This window comes from Buteo buteo, chromosome Z, assembly GCF_964188355.1.
Source record: "Buteo buteo chromosome Z, bButBut1.hap1.1, whole genome shotgun sequence".
NCBI classification, from domain to species: Eukaryota; Metazoa; Chordata; class Aves; order Accipitriformes; family Accipitridae; genus Buteo; species Buteo buteo.
This window is the reverse complement of record NC_134204.1, coordinates 84,027,107-84,050,630: the sequence shown is the minus strand read 5'-3', so window position 1 is coordinate 84,050,630 and position 23,524 is coordinate 84,027,107. Positions and strand designations below refer to the sequence as shown.

Below are 23,524 nucleotides of genomic sequence, written 5' to 3'. Positions count from 1 at the left end.
CACAGAGAGCAAACTGAAGCTTAAATTAATCAGGCCCATGATCTAAATATTTTCTGCTTTTTTGGGGGCCTCCATAAATTTGGCCATGTTCTTTGGAATGGCTATAAATAGTAAAGCAGTTGAACACAATAGCATATCATTCCTTTGTAATTGGCTATTGTCTGCCTTGCCATGTAGATATGTAGCTCCAGTGAGCAAAAAAGACATCAAACCATTTTTCATTTGTGGCTAAAAGATTTATCCCATCCAGATACAGGAAAGAAAGTGATAGTGGAAAATGGAGGGCACTTGTGGTTTTTGTCTTCTGAGAGTGGAATATAATTTACCAAATTACAACTCTGTGGATTGTCATGGTCGCTAGTGGGGTTATCAGTTAGAGATCATTGTGGTGGCTTCTACACAACATAACAGATACAGGAATTTGTAGAAGTAGACCTGTAATTCTGAATTTTTCCAGATTTTCCAGATTTTGATTTTCCAAATTTGACAAATTTTGATTGCAGATGAAGAACCAGTGAGATCACACATTTTACTATGCAAATGAAGACAGTGATTAACCTTGCAATAGTTCAGTCTTTTTTGCAGAGGATATCAAAATGAAACAGACAGAGTGGGCTGGTCTGAACCTTTTGGGGACCTTATCGACTGACCCGGTCTTTTTAATTGGGCAGCTATATTGTGAGCATTTCCAAGACCAGATATCTGTGGCTTCTCAAGCCCTGGAGTGTTGTGGGGAGCAGTTCCACAGCAGATGAACTTATTAAGAAGAGAGGAGATGCCCCTCTACAAAGATGAGCAAACAAAAGGATAGGATGAAAAACAAATTAATTTCTAACCTTCCCCACTCTTCCTGTTAAAAAAATGCTAAAAGAAGAGGATAGTACTGCAGAAACAGAGACTGGATTAGGAAAATGAAAGGCTTTTCCTCCTCAAAAGCCTTCAAATTGCAATGATTTCCATTGCCTTGATAAAATCAGACCTGGCTGTTAGTGCCATATTTTCTTTTGTGCTTTTGTAGTGATGATAAATTTTGCATGAAATGAAAGTAAATAGTTGTTTATACTTCATTTTACAGCAGCCAGTATGTCACTAAGTCAGCACTTCTCCTCTGAGATTTATAGAGCAGGATTTAGGCTAAATTGCTGGCATATGAGATTTCAGCCAAAGGTTGTTTTCCTTTAACCATTTTGTTTTTCAAATGCCTTGGCTGATTTTAGGTTATTGGAGTCCAATATAATTACTTGTTTAATTGCTTGGAAGAAGTGGAGCTTCCGTAGTTCAAAAATGGCTTATTTTCTTTAAAAATAGCTGAAATCTGGCTTGGGGTTCTCTAGAATGCAATGCACTATACAATTGTGTAATTTTATCCTCTTAAAAATTCCCTGAATAGTCATTAAAGCTTTGGAAACTAGCTAATCTCCAAGAGGATGCGATAGGTCTGGCTATTTTCCAGGGTTTGTAAGAGGCTATGACAGCTTAACATGGTAAGAAAAATGGTTTCTAAATCACTGCAAGACTGGGTCAAAGACTCTAGCCTGCTAAAACCCAGTTAGTCTTCGTCATGACTCCAGTTGTCTCTGATATCCAGAACCAGCCTCTGCTTTCAAGAGGTGACACAGAGCAAAAAAGAGGAAAAATTAACATGGAGCCCAGAGAGCTTCTGAATAAGGATGGATCAGTTAGATACTGGTCTGTGCCCCTTCTAGGTGTGCTGTACCAACTTTGTGTTGTGTTGTGTTGAAGCACAGCAATAAAGGACCTTTATGGGAAGTATAATGTGGTAGGTAATGATGTGGAGGAGAATAAAGTTACAAACAAAGCAATAGAATAGGCAAAACTGTAGCCGGCATGTTGAGAAGCGAGAGATAATGCTAAGATACTGAGGATCATTATATTTGTCCTGAATACCACCCAGGACCTTAGTGCAGAGGATAAGTGTGTCACTTTCAGTCTGCTCTCCTCTCCAGAGAACTGTGTATGTGAGTGAGTGTGTTCATGTGCCTGTGCAGTCTACCAGTCTGTTCTCCTGTCTTTTCCCTTATAATTTCTTCATTTTTTATTCAGTGCCAAGCAAATCTGGCACAAAGGAGGGGTCTCACAGACAATGAAATTCCAACAAGTTTCATTAAAATTATGTGTTCTTGTGCAGAAAAAGAGAACCAGAAATTACTCCCAGAAAAGGCACCCAGCTGAAGGCAGTGTTGCAGCATGAGTCCTTACACACAGAAGCAACAAAGAATCAGCAGAAAAATGGGTAGGGGGCACAAGAAGCCCCAAAAGACCCAGCCACAGAAAAGCTTCTCTGGATATTGCACTTTACCCCAAAATGCAATTCACAGGCATCCAGGCATTTAGTTCCAGCACTCACAAAGCTAGGAGCTGTGCCTCTGACTGCAGCACACTTGTGAAAATTTCTGTTGCCTAACCTTACCACAACTCGCTGAAGCACATTCTTTTTTTCCTTTCCTTTTCCTTTTTTCTTTGGGGGGGGACAGGGACACGACAAAGGGACAAGGGGCAGGGAAAAAGTGCACTGCATTAGTGAGCTTGATTAGCCATTTCAACCAAGATAGCAGCCAAACACATGGATTGATGGTGTTTGCAAGGGAAAGGTTTGCCTCTACTCTTTAGAGCTGAAGTTAATTTTGGGTAGAATGCCAACACGATTTTACTAAATTTGGTCTTTGGCTTTTCTGGTCTAAATAGAGATTGCTTATTCTCTGCCTGGTGCCACAGAAACCTGCTTTCTAAGGGTATGAAAAAAAAATGTATGAAAATAAAAACATTACTGTGTTGGGAGGGAGTCTGGTCTCTTTTCAGAGACTGCTGCAAGACATGCATTGGGTTACATTGCCTTTCCTCCTCTGAACAACTGAAAGATGGCAGTGCATTCTTGCACCTTTACAAACCACAGAAGTGACTATTTCATATGACTGCTAAGTAGACAGTCGCAGAGCTTTAGGACATTGTGAGTGTGCTGAGGACAAGGTGGATCTTCTTTCACCCAGACGCAGCCATGTGAATGCAGCAGACAAGGATCTGGGAGAGGAAAAGATTCAAAGAAGTGGCAAAACATTCCCCCTCTTGTCTCTTCATGTTGCTCTTGATCTGGGTTGTCTGGTAGGATAACAATTGTGCAGCTACCTTTCCTCACCTATGCCCATTCAGTTGCAGCTGTGTTGACCTCTGGGTAAAAAAGAGGTAGTTGCCATTTGTAAATAGAGGAGCTGGACTGTCATCTCAAAGCTTGGAGTTGAGGATGCCGTCCAATCCAGCTCACATCAGCATCATTCCTCAGACACTCCATGTGAATTAGCAGGACTCCATCAGTGGCTCAGATGAGCTCAAGAAAAGGTCCCAAGAGTGCTGATCTGGGTTTCATGTCTGGCCACCTTGATCCAATGCATCTCGAAAACAGAATATTTTATGTATTCAGAAGACAACTCTTTTGGACTTACATGAAGAGTTGAACATTAATTGAGATCAGTTATTCAGATGTAAAAAGAGAAATTTCACTTTTATATATCATATTGTATCTATTAAATCTATCAAACAACAGCTGCTTGCAAAACCCTCTTTATAATTGGCTTGTTTCAAGCTAGTAGCAGTACAAATCATACATGACTATGTCTGTTCTGCTAGTTAACATTTAAAAGATAAAAGAACGATAAGAGGGAGTGGGGAAGAAGTGTAGAGAATCATTCATGTTGGTTTAGCTTCTTAAGGTTTGATTCCAAAGGATTTATAGTTTTGTCTGTGTGTCAGTAGTAGCTCGTGGGATTAGACGTGAAGTCTGTATAGATACGAGGTTTAAAAAGAAAGATCTACATTGAGCCAGCTTTCGCAGTTGCCTAAATCTGTTTCAGAGGTCCACGACATGAGTTTGGAAGGTTCGGAACTATTAGGGCAGATCGCCATCACTTTGCTGACTTGATGAAAATGTGAGGTTCAGGGGGTGTGTCTCCACAAAGAGAACAGCTTTATAACTTTTGCAGGAATAAGAGGGTTCTGTTCTTCAGTCTCAGGTAAAATGCAGAAAATGAAGTCTAATTTTTATTAAATAAATACAATACTACAGAAACAAGGTATGACATTATAATACTTGAGGGGTTTGACGGTGGTAAACTGGGCATTCCCATAAAGAAAATTATTAGGAGATGTACTTTTCCAAAAGGAACAAAAAGCTCAGATTAGAGGCAGCTGTTCTGAGAAGGCAAAAAGAAACCAGCTAGAGTATCCCACACTAATACACAGCACAAGCATAGCCACTTATTAACACAAGGGTGCTATGTGATCTATATGTTGTAACTCAGATTGCTTAGCCAGGTTGCAACTCAGAATTAACTGCAAGCTGTCTAATAAAGTTTATAGACAGCCAAATGGACTCTCTGAAGAGTTTATGACTGAGATATTCTTCAAGCTGAATTTGAGAAATCTTACAAATATTGACTTTGTGTACTATTGCTTGTACTTGGGGAGTCCACAAAGACTTGTTTCTCATATTCTTTTACCTTAATGAGTGTTCTTTGGTGATCTGTCAAGGTAGATCGGTTAAAACCTATGTGAGGCCAGGCAACCATTCTGAATTGTTAGCTACTGATCTCACTCTATTTTTAAGCTTTTTTGTCTCCGTTATTTATCTTGGTGATGATGGTCATGATTGTGAAGATTGATTTGAGCTGCTGAACCTGAAATTCATCTGGTTTGACTTTTCACTAAGCAACAGTTATAGTAGTGCTTTTTCCTGTACATTAAGCTTCAGCACTGTGCATTTGTAGCACTGTAACTGGAGTCAATAAAAGGTAAACACCATGTCTAGAAGCTCTTAATCAGTATTTCACAGCCACATTAGCAACTCTGCCCTCCCTCTTGTCCTATCAAAAGCATACACTTAGGAATGGCGGGGCATTGCTAATGTCACACCTTATATCTAATTCAAAGCCAGAATTCAGTTTAGGTACTCTTCTTTCTTTGTTGCAGGTTTGTTGGGTTTTTTTTTCGTTTCTTTCTCCTGTATCTTTATTTAGAGAAAAGGAAAACACCGGGGTATTCCACTGTGTACACGTCCTTTGCTTTTAATGTTCATTCATTTCAAATGGATAAATATCTTAAAATAAATTGCATTCTGGGTGGGTATCTTAACCTCTTAATGCTATCGGACATGGTTGGGGGGTGGTACTATCAGGCACTTTGCCAGATTGCCATCTCCATTCTTTATTGACCGATTCCAGTTTCAGAAGAAAGAGGTCTGTATGGTCCTCTCTGGCCGCTTGTAATTGGAGACCTACAGCATCTATGTGGATCCCTAGTCACTTTCTTTCCCTAAAGCATAGTGTAAAACCTTCCACTGCTGGGCTGTTTGTGTTACTGTAACACTGCTGAGTCTTTCTTGCAGCTTGTGCCAAGGATTGAACTTTCCAAATTATGTATTTCAGACATTGAGAAAGAAAGGACTTAATGGCTGTGACAGTCCAGACCCCGATGCAGACGATTCAGTAGGTCACAGCCCTGAGTCTGAGGACAAGTACAGAAAAATTAATGAAGATATTGATCTAATGATCAGCAGGCAAAGATTATGTGTAAGTACTCTAAGCTCCCTTTCATTTTTTTTACTTTTTGATATTTCTCTGAACCTGGCAGGCATTGAACAAGAAAGAAAACAAAGGTTGTGAAAGCCCCGATCCTGACTCCTCTTACGCTCTCACCCCACGCACTGAAGAAAAATACAAAAAAATTAATGAAGAATTTGATAATATGATCAAGAGCCATAAAATACCTGTAAGTACCAAAGGTTAGATGGCTGTCTGCTGATAACTGCTGCAGTAACAAACCATAACCCTTTCAGTTCTGGCTTCTTAAGGAAAACATTTCAGCTGGAAACAGGCTTTAATAGCCCAATATATAATTAAACACTGTGGTCAGAAAATTTCACACAACATATTTTTCTTCCAAGTCTCTACCTCTGACACACAGACAAAGCCTACTATAGGTGAAACCTACAGAAGGAAGTGAAATATACATATATACATTATATTCACTTGATTTACAGAACTGTTTTACCACACCACTCGCCTAAATTATATCTAAAAAATAACAATGGAAATGTTTCTTTGTGGACAGGCTAACAAACCCACAGAATACTTTCTGTGGTGATATAGAAAAAAAGATGTAGAACTGAAATTCCTTTATATATAGTAATTAGTGTGTTCTGTGCGTGTCACTTCAGTTCTCAAGTGTCTCTGCTAAACTCAGTTGCAGCACTGAAGGGTTACAGCTACTTGCTCGCTGCAGAGAAACAGACTGCATGAGAGCCTAATGGTAGGATTCAGACATGTTTGTGTGTTGGGGTGATTTTACAGCTTTATCAGAGAATTTGCTTTGACCTCATCAGCATTTCTTTAATGCTTTAACATGAGCTAAATTTTGTTTTAACCAAGTCAAGATTTCTAACCATCAGTCAGATGCCTTGCCAGATATCTAAGAGAAATAACTCTGCATGTGCTATTTTGTTTGCACAAGACATACAAGGGGAGAATACTTTGTCATTATGTTTGATATTATATTTTTAAATCCAACAAAAAGAATGTGGAGGTTTGGAGGTTATGTTTGGCCCTTCTTCCAAATGTGCGTGCAAGAGAAAATAGCAAATCAAAGATTTGCCCAGGTCCAAAGAAGCATCTGAATTTGCATAGGTAACTGCTTGCTTCTAAAAGAGATCATTTGGATGTGTTCATTCCTCATTCCCACAAGTAGGTTGTATGGTTAGCTGCCAAAAAGGATGTCTGTATACCCAGAATGAGCAAAGTCTCTTCTGTAGTGCTAGTCAATTGTGCATACAAAATCTGATACCTAAGCCGAGGAGACCTCTTAAGGATGCTCAGATTCTGCCTCATGCAGTGTAGCTGTTCTTTCCATTAATTCTCAGCAGAAAGCTTTTCACTCAAGTTAATTAAAATTTGAAGAAATTCTCACATCATGGCAAATGTATTTTTACCAAAAAAAATTAAATAAGATTTTCCTAGAGACCAGAGAGGCACCAAATTTGATAAATCAGTATTTGGAATGGACAACATGTATATAAAATATCAGAGAGGAATACATATACATTCCATCTTTTATTACCTCCCTTTTTATTCGCTTCTTTTGCATAGCTGTTTTTCTCAGAAAAAAAAAGCTCTAAAGCTGTCACCATGAATTTGGTTGCTCAAGATGGAACTCAGTTTGACAAACGATGACTGCAACATTTAGGGTGACCATTATAAGCTGGAATGCTTAACCCTTTTTCACATCAAAATCTTAGCAATTGCCATTCCTTTCTTTCAAGGATGACCTTTTGGCTTGTTCAAATCAAAGTGACGGAATTTTCAATCAGATAGTATTTAAACAAGCTACCTTAAAAATTGTGTTTGGGATGGTCCTTCAGATCCTCTGTTTCTGTCATGCTACTTGGTTTTGTTCCAACAAAGCAGCACATGTTATAAACATTTGAAATCTTAAGACATGAAAAAAACCCTTGGAAAAAAAGTCATTCCTGTGATAGTGAGTTCTATCACTTTCTTTATGTCCATAAGCATTTGGGAAAATGATCCTTTCTATAAAACTCGGAAAGTCTTAGGAATTAGAAACAACACACTTAATCTAAACACGGCACATCACTTTTGTCCTCCCAAAAATCAATGGACTTTCCCTCTGGTTTATTTCATTAAATTTAACCTTTTGATGTCAAATATAGTCCTACTTCAGCTATTAACATGGTAATTAACTTGGTTTCCTGAGCTGTATTTTGGGTATAATGTAACTTCCTACCTTGCAAGGGTGTTACAAGGTGCAGTGTATTATCTTTTTGTGAAATTACTTCAGAGATGCTTCAGAGATACAGAACTGCAAAATGTTAGCATTTCTTTTCACGTAAGACAGGATATCCCTTCTTTGAATACTTCACATGCAGAGCTCAAGGTCTGTGTGCTCCATCAAGCTGCTTACCACAAAAGGAAGAATCAGTAGATGTTCTCCCCTAATGCAACTGGAGCTCCTTCTGTTGGCATAAGCCAAGATGTAATGAGCAAGATAGAGCTCAAAGCTAGTGCATAATGGAAATTTGCAAATCTGACATATGTTTTTATATATATGTATTATATATTATAGTGTATACGTTAATTTCCCTAACTGTGCAAATCAGTATAACTTCAGGGAAGTCAGGGAAGTTACATTCATTTACTTGTGATCATCAAATGTAGCCAAGAAAGTTGGGGGGGAAGAAAGCAAAATTGAACAAAAAGTCACTAAGTCAAGTCATTAAATCACTACTTACAAAATATATAAAACAATGCAATGCCTGTGCCTGGTCTTGTAACAGAATAAAGCTGCTGCCAAATGAAAACAAAATTGGCTTTTGCTCCTAACAGCTAAGGCCAATAATGTTTCCTCAGATAATTTTCTGGGGATAAGTATTTATATTGTTCTAAAACATCTGATAATAATTAGACATTTATTTGTAGTTTTCATAAGAGTGATGAAAGCAGAGGAGACAGAAATAGTCCACTAGAAGGGAGCTATAAGTATCTCTGTCTCTAAATAAATGAAGGCCTGGTTGAACATGGGAGGGATAAAAACAATATTTAACACAGAATGTTTGGTCCATTAATTTCCAAGGGGTTTGAGTCCCCAACGCTTTGCTTTGCACAACGTACCACAGCTTGTGGAGCACACGGCTGACACAGTGTGTGCTGCACACCAGCGGTACCCTCTCAGGTGAGCCATCTGCCCTCTTTGGCAATTGTGTCCAAAGGTGAAAAGACAGAGGAAAAAAGAAGAAAAAAAAAAAAAATGGCAAAATATGGCAAGCTGCGTACACATTAAGAGTAAGGCTTCATCTATGTTAGTAAATTAGCAAATGGCAAAGAACATACCGAGGCAGCGGGAGGTGCTTATCTCTGCCCTGAATTGTTTGAACAGTCCCTGGCATGCTTTTGGCACCCACCAAATAATGCTCTCCCAGACAATTTCTTAGCTCTGTTTGGTAGTTAGCCCAGGCCAGGAACAATTCCCAATTGTCAGTTTATATGTAGTCATGATGTTTTTGAGGTTGAGAAAGCTTAATAGTATGGACATGGACTGCTTTGTGGCCTCAGATGGCCTCAGTTTCTAGGCAAGTTTAATTTACTAATATAGATATTACGCAAGTGCATCATAAGCTTTAAAGTCCACCAGGCGTAGCTGGAATAGATATGCCCCGTGACTTACCACCAAGAATGACTAGGGAATCTGCAGGAGGCTGCAGTTCTTGGTGAAGTAAATGTAAGACTGTAACAAAATTTGGGCAACCAGAGCAAAACTGTTGCTGGGGACTTACTGTTTAATAGTGGTGCTTATCCTGACAAACTTCTCTCTCTAACCTTTCACTACTGAGGAGAAGAAATAAAAACTACTATATTCCAGACATAATGTGTGTTGTGCTGCAAAGCAGAGAGTAAACTGACTTTGCCCTGATAAAATTGCCTATGAAGTACTCTGTAAATAGAAGTAGGTATATCCAGATAGTAGGTAAAATAGTGAATATGAAACCATTACTACAGAAATTAAGAAAATAATTTAACTAGTTTAAAAAAATGTATTTAAAATGACAAAATGAAAGCTAAGTAACTGTTTCAGCAATGTTTTTATATTTCAGTGATGACTAGGGAGACTAGCAGCCACAAGAGCAACCAAGACTGGAGCTCTTTTGTGCTGTACTAACATAGAAAAAGAAGTTTCCAGCCCTTGAAGGGTTTGGTTTGTACATGGAAGAGAGACAGAATGTAATGATGAAAGCAGACAAGCCTGTTGAGGATTAGCAAGACCTTCAGACCTGCATTTGTACCCGTGTTTTAGTTTAGATAACTCAATAGAAGTTTGGATTAGGAAGAGAAGTTAAGAAAATAGAGGCAATACTGATGTCCACCCAGGCTCGGAGGGCAGAGTTCACAGATCTCATGACAGAGGTGAAGAAGACGTTGTGCAAAGTGCTCCCCAGTGGGTGATACTCAACCTGAGATGGGCTGGCACTCGGGCAGACAGGATCATGAGCTCAAAGCCAACAGGCAGAGGGTTCTCCACCACAGCCCCGAACGTTGCAATAACAAGGGACTCCGTGTTACCTTATTCGTGTCTCACGTCAGGCTGGAGGTGGAGCTAAGTCATCTCTCCTCATGTGAATTCACTGGCTAAAACCTTTTGAAAAGGCAGAAACCAGCAGCAGCAGCTGATTTTGAGCTCCAGGAACAGCCATGCACTTCTGACTTACACGGGATTTGGGAACCTGTTGGGTCCATCTGTGACCAGTGAGGAGAATGTCTTGCTTCAAAACATACCTTCAGACTGATAAGATGTTTCAGATTATGCTATGTGAACCTATTTCCAAGGGCCCTAGACCTCAGTTGTGACATACGCTGGTACTCCTTGTGCTAGGTACTTTGTAAATTTTCCTTTGAAAGGCAAGTGACACATGCAATTAGTGAGCTGGACTTCACCTGTCAGCACATCTGCAGGCGTAAAAAGGTTTCTTCTGAAAGAGCATACTTCAGCAATTACATTTTTCGTCACGTAATCATTTATTCTCTTTTTTCTGTTTGTGAGACACAAACATTAGTATGTTTCACAATCCCTACACAGACCTAGCAGAAAGTGTAGTTTTGTTCCTTACACACTGAACACCAAGACACCTCTCGTCCCCTTCCCACCTCTACTTAAACCAGTCAGCTCTATGGAAGAATATGGCCCTTGGGGTGCATTTCAGCTTCTCAGCAAAGGGAGGCGAGCCCCAGCGTGCAGCCTCCCACCTGGGGAGCAATGCCAGCAGGTCCGTCCACTCGAGCTCCCAACCTGATCTCAGCCGTTATGCTACGGCCATCTCTCACAAAACCAGGCCACAGCTACGTAGAGGGTTTCAGAGCTAAATTAACACCTTGAAATAAGTCCCGAGGCATTTGTGTAACATATCCTTCACATCATATGCTGAACTAAAATCTTGCTGTGTGTTTCGGTGGTTAAGCAAAATGTTTCCTCTATATTTAGAGCAAAATTATGTCTGCGCCTAGGAAGGGGAGAGGACAAAAAAAAAAAAAAAGAAACTTAAGGGATAACTGTAATTTGATGGCTAGCACTGTAATACGCAGGGCACAGACAACAGCTCTGGCCAGCCAGAGAAGAGACGTGTGGGTGGCAGAAGGTCAGGGTGCCTCTGTTCCCTGACACAGCAGATTATGTGTCCAGCTCTCAACGTACTCCCTCTAGGTACTTAAAGATTTACCAGGACTATCAGCTGCCAACAACAAATTTAAAATCTGCAATTTGCTCCCTCTGAAGCTGTTACAAGGCTAGTTTAAAGAATTTTTTGATGGGTTTAGACTCTTGAAGCTTATAAGATTTTTAAATGGTGAATTAAGGGGTACTTCATTTGCATTCAAGTATTTGAATACATAAAATGCTGTCAGGTAATTCTGAAAAAGTTTTCTTTCCCTTCACAAAGGCAAGAAATTAATTATTTTGAAAACAAGTAAATTAAATATGGAGTTCTAATGCATTTGAATGCCACCAGAGTCATAAATTTTAAAGAAATTCAGGCAACTGCCACCCAAGAAAACCCCAAACAACAAACCCACCAGCCAACCAAGGAAACCTGAGTTGAGCTTTCTGGGAGCATAGTGAGAATCAGGTACTACATGTCCTCACACGGTCTGTCAGAATGGTCCATAATTTGGCTCTTTTTTGAAAGGGATTCTTGCAAAGGAAGTTGGCTCAGGAGAGGATCGTGCCTTAAAGCATGAAAACAGTGTATTGAAAAGGTGTCACCAAACACCACTAACCCCCCCCAAAAACAAACCAAACCAAACCAAAACAAATCAAAACAAACAAATAAACCCAACCGGAAAAAACAAAACAAACAAAACAAACAAACAAAAAACCCCCCAAACACAAAGAACCCAAAGACTGGTGTGTATCTGAACTTCTTGTATTTGCTACCTGTCCCAGAGTATAACTTTGTTTCTTTTAAGCCCCTCCAAGCTAAGATAGAAACTTTTAAAAAAAGGTAATTTACTGTGTTGGTGCCTTTAACATGATTTGGGATCATTCTGGTTGCTAAAGCAACATAAGCTGAAATTAAAGCTTTCCCTTTTGCATTCCACCCCTTCTAATTTTTATCCATGCAACGAAGTCATCATAATCATGTACCTTTGATCTTGCAGTCATCTGTGACATTAGATTAAGATATCACAAGTGCACAATTACGACTTCATGGAAGGAAAGAAAAAGAAAATTAAGCTTCATAAAGCAGGGGTTTGTTTTAAACAAAAAAAAAAAAAAAAAAAGAAAAAGAAAAAAATCTTTCCAGTTCTTACAAACTAAATGTGCAAGCTGCATTAAAGGAAGTTGGAATCATGATTTGAAATACCATATTTAAAAGCCTTGGTAACTCTTTTGAAACTCTTCTCTTGACTCTTGGGGGAGGAGGGAGAGCGTAAATATTTTAACCACCAACTACAAAATATTCCAACTAAATATAGAGTAACTGTACTTGAAGACTGTTGTGCTTCTGTACTATTCTCGTCTTTGTTTCCCTTTTTTGCTTGTACAGGCTGTTCCACCACCAAACTTTGAGATGCCAGTTTCTATCCCAGTGTCCAACCACAACAGTTTGGTATACAGTAACCCAGTCAGCTCACTGGGAAACCCCAACCTTTTGCCGCTGGCTCATCCTTCTTTGCAAAGAAATAGCATGTCTCCTGGCGTGACACATCGGCCTCCGAGTGCAGGTAACACAGGTAGGCTCTGTTCAATCCCATCCCTTTAAATGCTCTTTTATCAGCTGCTTCTGCACCTTAGGTCACTTTAAACTGTACTCTGAGAAACAAGAACTCTGTTTTTACCAGTCATAACAGTTTGTCCAAAATTGCTGTGTTGAAAAATCAAAAGAAGAGCCAAAGGGGTTTCTATTCCCAATTTAGAAAATTTAAAAAAAAAAAGTTCTAGAAAAAGCTGAATATTGACTAAGATTAAAGGAAATCAATAAAGGATAAAAGGGCAGACAATTTGCTGTTTCATAAAAAGGCAACTTGTCTACTTAATTCATGCAAGGACTCACTATACCATAAAGCTTAAGGGGGCAGGGGAGAAAATGTAGCCAACTCAAACAAGTTGAAGCAAGTAAAATAGGACACTCATTACTTAAATCATCGGTCTAGAGGCTAAATGCAGACTTTATTATTATTTATGCATTCACAAGTTCCTTGATGGGTAAATGTTAGCTGAGCTCTGTACTTGAGTGCCTTGTATAGCAAGAGGCTGGGCTTTGCTTTGGTGATGATGAGGGCTCACCTCTGAATAGGATAAATGGGGATTAAGTTCGTTCAATCTGTCTGGCTGAAAGAACATCAAGATCCTTAAGTATACCAGGTTCAAAGAACCATCTGAGGTCCCCAAGTGCAAAGAGAAGTTTTAAAAATCCTTAGAGTCAATGTCTATGAAAGGCTGAGGAAATTAAAATTAAAAGCTATGTAAATATATATTACAGCTTCTGAGTTAAATTCTTGTCCAGGAACCCTCAGACTATTCCTCCCAATCCTACGTGGAAGCCTTTGCTTTTATGACTAATACTGAAGGAAAGATAGTTTTCAAATGAAGGTCTACTATACATAACTTTCAAATATAATTGATTTTTCATATGCTGTGGAAGTATGAAAATAAAATGATGAAATGATGTGTAGTACCGATTTTGTCCTTGGAAGGCAAATGTCTCGTACGGGTAACATTAAACATTACACTTTTATGACTATGGGTCCAACCTGATGCCTATTAAAGTCAGAGGAAAACAGTGGTGGGTACTGGAGCAGGCCATCTGAAGTTAGAGAAAATGTTTTGAATGTTTGCCTGTTACAATTTATCGTGCTCATTTGTAGTATTTCATTTCAACACCCTAGGTGGCCTGATGGGTGGGGACCTCACAACCGGTGCTGGCACCAGTGCAGGTAAAGAGAAAGAGTTTATATTTATCTTTCTAGGTGAACAAAGGACTTCCTTCAAAGGCTGAGTCCTAAAATAGCTCCATATTGGAGGTGGGATATTAGAAAGTGATGGGCATCGGTTTAATTCCCCCAGCTGGGGGATGGGGAGTTGATACTTCTGCTTCTCTTATTTGTAGGAGGAGGCTTGTTTTCAGCAGTGTCAAAAATCTTACAACTCAACAAATTCCGCAGATACAAATGTCTGTTTTCCTTCACGTTAGCCTTTCTGTAAAAACTTTTGGGTCCATTGCATAGCCCTGTTCAGGCAAAACTTCTACTGATGCCAGCGTCAGAAACCCTGATTCTTTTTAAGTCACAGGGAGTTTTTCCTTTGACTTTAGTGGAATTGGGGTTTTGTTTTATGAATTTAAACTTGAGGAAAGATTTCAATCACTCATCAGACTTCAATCTACTGATCACAGATTTGATTTCACGCCCCTGCTCTAAGACCATTGCTAGTCAGCAAAATCTGTTACCATTTACTTAAATAATCAGTAATTAACTTAAGCTTAGTTTTATGTATTTGCTTAAGTGCTTTGGTACACAACAGGGCAAGGATTTTCAAAATACCCATGCAGAGAAAAAGATTAGCCCCTTTAGTCCTGCTCCTATAGAACTAATGAAAACTGTACTTGCTAAGGTCTGTGTTATCAAAGCAATGTTGTCAGAGTAGTCCCCTTTGCTCAGTAAACTCAGTGGTTTGTTAGCAATGTCAGCAATGTTGCATTATTACAAATACGGATTACAAAAGACAATGGCAAGATTACTGTTTCAGTTTGAGAAGTAAACACATATGTTCGAAGAAAATAAGCTGAGTGGTAAAACATGGAGCACATCCAATTTTACTGGGTTAACTGCTTTCAGAAAGAACTGTATGGAAAAATAGTTGGAAGATCCATTTTGTGCACTATAATCCAAGGCTGATATATATGCCAATTCTGACGATGTCTCATAAAATTACTTATAAAGAAATTCTGGATATAGTGATCTTTTCTTTCTTGGCTCTTCCCAGCCTGCATTAGACCACCCCTCCTTTTATCTTCATGCATAGATGAGTCACAGATGTTTGTGTGATGCATTTGTAGTAAAATTGAAACTGCACAGCATTGTATCAAAAAGGCATTTTAAATGTATGCTGAAGCTTTGAGGGGTCATTTTGTATTAATTTAGGAGTAGGGAAGGCAGACCACAGGGACTTAGCTATTAGTCTCCTTTGTTCTCAAAAAAAGAAAGCACGATAGAAAATTATAGTTTTGTTAATTATCTTTTGTTAGCCTGCGAAACACAGCTAAAGAAAGATTCATTCTGGAGATGTTCGCATTTCATCTCCTTTTAACCTCTTGCACAGTCGAAACTTCAGGAATGACAACGGAGGGACTCGGGTAGGAAATTGATTACCCTATTAAGGAGCTCCCTCTACTGTCTTATTAAGAAATACCATTGCCTCGTTCCTGGTTTCCCTGTTCCTTTAAAAAGACGCTGGAAAGCAATTAGTAAAGAAGGCAATGTTTTCTCTTAAAAGGGGCACATACTGAAATAAAAGTTTGCCTACACACGCATTCAGCTTAATAATCCTTGTGCTTAATAAAATCTCTATATCAATACGCCAGCTGAAAATTTATGTTCTTTCTAAATACATTTTTTTCTCAGAAATATATTAAAAGCATATATAAGCGTAGGAAGAGGGATAGCTTGATTATTTACTTACAAATTAAGAATTTGTATTTCCTGCACGCAGTGTTATGCATTAAACTCTCAAGCAATGTAACTTTGGAGTAGGCAATTGATTTGAGGGGCATATGTATGAGGGGCATTGCTAGGAATGCATCATAAATATTTAATTGTGTGAATAGTCTTTGTTCTTTATCTGGCAATAAGAGCTTTAAACACCATTAAAGAAGTGTTTTCTAAATCTCTTAAAGGCAGAGCAGTAGGAAGAATTTGATACAGGGCTGAAGAAAGATGAAAAGGTCACTATAAGGTTGAATCCTCTGTCTTAGTCGCATCATTCCACAATAGCACTATTTTGGACAGTCCTCTTTCTTTAGGGTGCAGAAGAATAAACATCAAAAGTTCTCTTTGTTCATCATTCTTCACAAGAAACAGAGACCTCTGTGTTTCCTTCTGTTTGGCATCTTAGAAGCTGGTAGCATGAGCATGTGGTTTAATCTGTTGGGGTTCATGTTTCTGGCCAAATTAGAACATTATGAATTTGCATTTTTCTGCAGTGTCCAAAAATAGCATATATTCAAAATAACATACTCCAAGAAGAAGAGTCTAAGGAGTTTCATTTCTGCTATTACAAAATGAAACTACTTTTGATTACTAACACCAGGCCTCAGTTTCTGTACTACTTTAACAAATCACATTATAACAAATTGCATTATAACTGCAATATCAGAAATGGAAAAAGATTAGTTAAGCTTGTGTTTTGAGAAGTATGTTATTTTTTTGGTTTGGATTATTTCAAGGAATAACCCTGAAATCATCCACAATTTACCTTGGGAGTCAACCCAAGACATAAATAGAACTTTAAAAAGCTGACTACTTCTTGATTATCCTACACAACTAAATACCATCAGTGGTATTTTTAAGTTAAACCAAGGTTATCTCAGGTTCATTAAAGTAAATTTGTTCTTAGCCAAACACTGATTGAATAGTTTCTATCATGTGATAGTAGCAACTGCCAACAAAATTAGAGTGAACTTCACATTTAGTATAGTTGCTAAATTATAAACACAGCAATGTCTTTGGCACTATCTTCTCAAACCAGAGGCTTTTGATTGAAAGAGGGAACAAGAACTTTTTGGAGCCAAATTGGTATGCTCTAAAATGATTCTAGTTTATGCCATAACTAATATGAAGACTAAGTGACATGTTATGTGTTTACATAATAGACTATGTGAAAGTTCTTAGAATTTTTAGGGAGCGTAGTCTTTATCAAAACCACTTAACAGTAACTTGACCAGAAATAATGTCTACAAGGTATTAGCACTGTAAATTATGTGAACTCAAGTTTTACACAGTGGCTCAATATTCATTTTGAAAGCCTCATGAAAGATTAAAACTTCAAAAATTTTTCAATAGTTTTAAAATCAAAATTACACAGTATAGGGGGATGTCTTTCTTTGCTTCTGTACTTTATACTTTTCATTTTCAAACTGAGTTATATTTTTAGATTGAGTTATATTTTTCATTTTTATACAGTTTTCAGATTATGACATTTTGTATTTTATAACTAAGTTTTCTTTTGAATGGAATAAACCCATATAAATCAACAGAATTTCTTTATGTTTTAAACCACTATAAATAATAAAATTGAAGGAAAAATTCAATCTCAAGTTTTAAATCCAGGATAGGTATAATAAAAAATATACTTGCTTTAATTGTTTATTCACTTTCAGTAATTTGATTCACTATTTGATTTCTGTACTGCCTCCATCTTGACATTATTGTTAAACTACAGGAGCAAGTTATTCAAAAGTACTTGGGACTCTACAAATGCTGTCTGAGGGATTAAGTGCTTCTTCTCTTTAAATCAAGCATCCTCAACCTTTAAACCTCTTCTTTAAAATCATTAGAAACTGAAAAGATCAGTAATGCATTTTGAAAAATTCATCCCATGTCTTTTTAATAACTGAATCCTTTATTTACCTATAACTCAGCAGCTAGTCATTTTCTTCTGGAAATTAACCACAAGCTAACAGTTGCCTTCTCATCTTCTGAGGGCTGAGGTCCTGGATCTGCCAGGGAATATCATAATTTGCTAGTGCTTTCCTGCTCCTTTTTCTTTTCTTGGTCATGTACTGACTGTGGGTGAATGTATTATATATTCTACTAGTATTTCAAGCCACATGGGAATATACGTAGTAGTAGGGGGGTTTAATTTACAAGCCCTCAGGGTAGAGGCAATCTGGATTGTATCGTCTCAAAAAAGAGTGATTTACTAAAAAGATGCAATCTGCCCAAATAAGCCTACAAGCAGTACTGAAAATAAGCAAAGATTTCAAAGGAACCTAGCTGCATTAGTGTCTTTTGAAAATATAAATATAAATAAGCAAACTAATACTAAAAACAAAAATTAAAAAATTAAATGGTTACATAAATATTCTCCACTGTGCCCTGAAATCATGCTTGGCATAGTCAAGAGAAGATAATTCTTAGGCTACAAGTGTGGAATATGTTAAATAAACAAGTGAGCTTAGAACAATGATTCCCAAACCACAGTTTATGGGCAACCTGTTAGAACTGGGTTTACCAGGGAGAGCATGATAAGTTGTTGCCCTTCCCTTATTACTTGATGAGTGCAGTCACCCACAGACCTCTGATCCAAAGATTGGGCAAGATGTGGTGCAAAAGTATAGTAAACAATAGTTCCTGTCCAAGGAAGTTTACAGTCCAAAAGAGAGAACACGCAGTCATTCATAACATAGTTTGTGATGCAATAGTGCCAAATCCAAACAATAAGAACTCATAAATTGGCAAGTTGGCTTAAAACCATGGAGGGGGATAAGAAATGAAAAATATAACAGCTCTCCTTTTCTCTTTTTCCACTCATATTATGCCATTAAGTGTTCCCTTTTCCAGCTTTCCTCCACATAAGGAGGATATATAGGGGGGGGTTCAGTGTTTTAAGGGAACTACCTAGAGGTAGAAGATTTGTGATAAAGCAGGGAGAACGGTAGAACTTGTCTGACAGCTCTAATACATAGTATGAAGGAAATAGTCTGTCCAGCAGTACCTGAATTTCATATATGTGTAGGCAGCCAACACAGGCCTTTCCAAAATTAAGTCCTATTTCTGCCCTAAGCAACTGATCTGTTTTATACAGCTTATTCAGACTCTTTTCATACAGGTAAAAGTCACATCAGTGAAACTGTGAGAATAAGTTTGAAAGCATAGATGCTACTGACCATGTAAAAATCCAAAAAATCTTGCAAATGGTGTCATATGCAAAGGTTGGATGCATGTATTTTCAGCTAACTCATGTGATCTCTTACCAATGAATAGATTCATATAGGCTCTGAGTAGACCTCAATGAAAATCTGAGAAAATTTGGCCTTTATTAGGTTTCCATCAGTTGTGTAAGTGTTGACTTAGTAATTTATTTAGTTATTCTCTGTCTCATCATCTCTCTAATCAACAGTGTCTCAATATTTGTATTTATAAAAAGGCAGCTTGAAAGGATTGAAAGGGAGAAAGCCCTAAGTTCACATGTAATGAACAATTAAGTGAGTCATACAAACTGTGGTTCTTTGTAAGTGGGATTTTAAAGACAGGCGTGATTGACTTCTTTTCCTTTATGACAAGCAGTTTCAAATGTTCCTCAACAATAATTTGGATTCTTTAGAGAAAGTCCTTTTCCTAGTGAAGTCTGGGGGAATTTTATGCTTTACTTTGGTGAGACAGGGATTTCACTGGGTTTTTTGTGCATTCTTGCTCATTAAGACACCACATTGCACACTCCAATCCATATCCTTGTTCAAATTCAGAAAATATAAGAAGGCATTGCAAATCAGCAAACATCTGGATTTCATGCCTATCCTGAGTCCTGAAAGAGATAGCTGATGCCTCCTGGATCTGGAATGCAGCAATGACTTTGGTCTGAGAAAGAAAGCAAGAAATGCTTTTAACCTCTTGAAGTGGGGACTGCAGCCACATGTGGAAGCTCCTGGCAGTATTAAATTAATGTGACCCCTGCCCTTTAACTTTTAACATGATTCTCCAATGAAGATATTCAATCCATAAATTCCATTTGTTCTCCACATCTCTTGCAAGCTGATTTTTCCTTTGGCTACAGTTGGAACAGTCTCCCAGAAATAAAAGCCAGAGGAGGCAGGGATGGGTTAGTCACTGATCTTTTCTTTGCATCTGTTTAAATTTCAAAACAAATCTAAGTAGTATTATCTATGTGCAAAACACTTTCCTTTTGTGTGCATATCTGTTCTAATAACATTGATAAGTTAAAAATATAAGTATGTATCATTTGTGTTTAATATACATAGTCCTGAAATTTTCCTGACATTGAATTTTAAATTATGGATTCTTCATTTTTCAATAATTATGCATTTAACAAAAATCAGCAGTTTAACTTTAGCTATATGTTTATAAAAAAAAAATCTTAACAGTTATTTCTAAAATTTCTTTGGGGAAACAAGAAAGTACATTTTCAAATAATCTGTTCAGTTTGTAATTGGAATTACTTCTTGCTATGAAATATTTTTCATTAAAAAAACATTTTTCCCCCAAATTATAATTTATTTCAAACACCCAAAAAAGGAAATTATTTGTCATTAGCAAATAATTTGTTGAAAGCAGATGATTTGTCAGAGGGTCTCACTCAGGCAGGCAAGAGGCGAGGTATGTCCTCTGCTCTCCTCAGGCTCATCTTTCTGCTATATATCTTCAGAAAACATTATATTTTTCAGTAATATAGTGTTCTCTCTGACATAATTCAGGCTTTTTTCCTTTCTTCTGACTCTAGAAGAGTTCATATAAAAAAAAGAAAAAATTTTTTTGCATAAACAGGACTAGAATGGAGCATCTTTTCAGCTAGCATACAAGATGAAGATACATGCTCCTAATATGCATTATTTAATTGCTTTATGAGAATTAACTTATAATCATAAGAGGCTAGCTAAGTTCTGAAAACATGTTTTGGAGAGGAGGTTATCTCAGACAGCTGAGGACCAGATATGATTTGTGCATGCTGCGCATGTTAAGATATCAGGTCTGTGCCAGTTACTTCAAGATTTTCAGAAAAGCTGTTCTGCAAGCTAAATTTCAGCTTGAAAACCAACCCAGAGTTTTGGTGTTGACCTCTCCGACTAGACTAAACCTTAGTGTGGAAGATCACCGCATTCCTAGCGTAGAGCGTGGACTAACCTTTGGAAATGTGAAGGGTGAGTGAGGAGGGAGCACTACGCAAGGTCGGGGACATTACACTGTTCCTGTTCCTCATGGCAGCAGCTACAACACCTGTGGCAGGGGCAGGGTAGCGGTTTTGCCATGGTAAGACACTTTTAAATGATTCTCTGATCCCTGGCATCTTGTCTGGACCTTAAAAACTTAAAACACACAGGAATATAGTTCTGATGCTCATTGTGCAGTGCCCACATACTTGATCTACAGACGTGTAGTATTTATAAAGCACAAACCTGAAGACCACTGTGTAATTTTCTTAAGTGATTCATCTCAATAATTACAACTCAGGTACTGTACTGATTAAGTGAAGCTTCAAGCCAAACAAGATAACTTGAAATATATGTGTTATGAGATGAGCGTAACTATTGATAAATCATCATATTAGAACAGAATAGTGTTGTGGAAGTGGAAATCAGTGAATCAATACCATCAGAAGTAAAGATATAGGAAAGATAGTGTTTCTGCATTAAAGCTGTACGTTCTGAGATTCCTGAAATGAGGTGCCATTAAAGAATTATGAAAGTAAATAGTAAGATGCTATAATCAGACAATGTAAGAATATAAGCATACTGACAATAGTAACTGTACTGCAAAATTAAAAAAAAAACCACAAACAGGATCTGGACTTGGATCATCTATTGCTCTGTTTCTTTGCTGAGCAAAAAAGGAAGGAATAAGGATGATCATCTTTGAAGAAGGAAAAGCACTCCCCCTTCTCTCAGTGTCTAATTTGCAACAGACCCTCACTGCCTGTGTGATATACCCCTGTTCCAAAGGTTGCAAGGAGGGAGTCCAGAGATGTGCTGAAATATCTGCCTGCAGCTTGGGAAATCTAATTGCAACAAGAAATGTTTTGAAGGGTTGCTCACAGTTCCTTATATGCGTAGCCACGGGCTAATTCTGTAGGCAGTCAGGTGTCACCTTTACATTTATTTTATTAAGGTGTGAACACCTAGGCTAAAATGGGAGAATAGTTAGTGCCAGAACTACTTTAGAAACGTTTAAATACAGATCTTATTACAGCAATAAAACATAACCGCAGTGTTGGTGATCAAGTTAGTTTGCCACGTACTTATTTATGCACTTGACTCAGCAGTAAAGTATTTGCATGAAGTGTAATGGTCTGTGATGCACAGGTCAGGTTTCTGTTCTCCTGGCCTCTCATTCTACATCTAAATAAACTCACCTTTTTCTCCATTTGGCTGAAAAAGCATCTCAGATTTCTCACCTCCTAGATTCATGGCATGTCCTTAGATTTCCAGAAACGTGTTTTGCAACGTGTTCCCCATTGTCAGGTGGCCAAAGAGCCACTTCTTCACTTCCAGCCTCTGCCTGAGAGGCACCGTCTTTGTCCTGAAAGAAATCTGAGCCCAGTTGCTGCAGTATGGGATACACATGCCTTTTTCCAGCAATAGTTGTGTGCACCTGCAAATACTCCGCATGGAGTAGACTGTAAGGACATTCCAAATTTTGTATGGCACTAGCCCCAGGGTTAGAAATAATTTCAACTACTTCATCCATGTAAACAGTTCATTAAGTTAGCTGGCAGTACTCAACGTGAAGATTTGAAGAGGAAGAGTTGGTTTTTAATTCTTTCGTGATGAGGAACATGCCGCCAGGACACCCTGGGGGCTGGGGGCAGTTGGGGCCGGGAACAGCAGAGGTTCCTGGGGGTGTCAGGGCAAGGCTTCGCAGCCAGGACCCATCCCACCGCCCCGGCCAGGGAGCGGGGCTGGCGAGGGGGCAGCCGCTGGAGCAGACCCAGCCCCAGGCATTGGGCACCTCCGTGGGGATGGGGATGGGATGGGGATGGGATGGGGATGGGGATGGGGATGGGGATGGGATGGGGATGGGATGGGGATGGGATGGGGATGGGGATGGGGATGGGGATGGGATGGGGATGGGGATGGGGATGAGAAGGGATGGGGATGGGGATGGGGATGGGGATGGGGATGGGGATGGGATGTCGGCCCATGGGTGGGGGTCTGGATCAGGCCCCGTGAGGGGAACCCTAAGACTGGTTAGAGGAGTGTTAATGACATGAAACACAAGATTTAGCAGTAAGACCCATACTGGCTCAGTACGTAGGATCTGAGACTAAGAGCTTGAACCAGCCCAGGGACATAGCAAGACTGAAAATGTGAGCCACAGAACAGAGAAGTCACTTTTTCATAATGTACTGCAAATATAAGCAGATCATACACACAGTTTTCCTTGGGAAATTTGATGAGACCATCTACCTCCACTGCAGTGGAAGCAGCGGACACTTGCCTGGTTTCCAAAATGAGATCTCGCTAGCACCCAGAATCGTGATTTGGGATGCACAATATAACCTTTAGCTTTGTGCAGTCCTAGTGCAGGTGGCCCTCCATGTACACCTAAGTTGCATACAGAATTAGCAGTATTTTAGTGATTCCCAAATACTGTCTTTTTTCCCAGCGCAGGACTACTGTAGTGCCATTAGAGCTCTTTACATAGCTTTAGACTTAAGAGCAAGAATTTCCCATTAACAGTTATACTACCTGCATGGCAAGAATAAGTGAGTTAGAGGCGGACCTGGA

At 38.6% G+C, this 23,524-nt stretch overlaps 1 protein-coding gene across 18 annotated transcripts in view; it reads left to right on the top strand.

Annotated features, from left to right (window-relative positions):
- The window catches only part of MEF2C (myocyte enhancer factor 2C), a 140,965-nt gene that overhangs the window by 97,468 nt on the left and 19,973 nt on the right, over positions 1–23,524 (top strand). For 13 of the 18 annotated variants that reach the window (XM_075020607.1, XM_075020595.1, XM_075020592.1 and 10 more), the window contains 4 exons: positions 5,436–5,495; positions 5,641–5,778; positions 12,614–12,800; positions 13,956–14,003. In XM_075020607.1, the coding sequence (XP_074876708.1) occupies positions 5,436–5,495; positions 5,641–5,778; positions 12,614–12,800; positions 13,956–14,003 (433 nt within the window). Of the gene's footprint in view, positions 1–5,435; positions 5,580–5,640; positions 5,779–12,613; positions 12,801–13,955; positions 14,004–23,524 lie in introns of all 18 variants that reach the window. The other 5 variants (XM_075020609.1, XM_075020606.1, XM_075020608.1 and 2 more) reach the window with 3 other exon arrangements.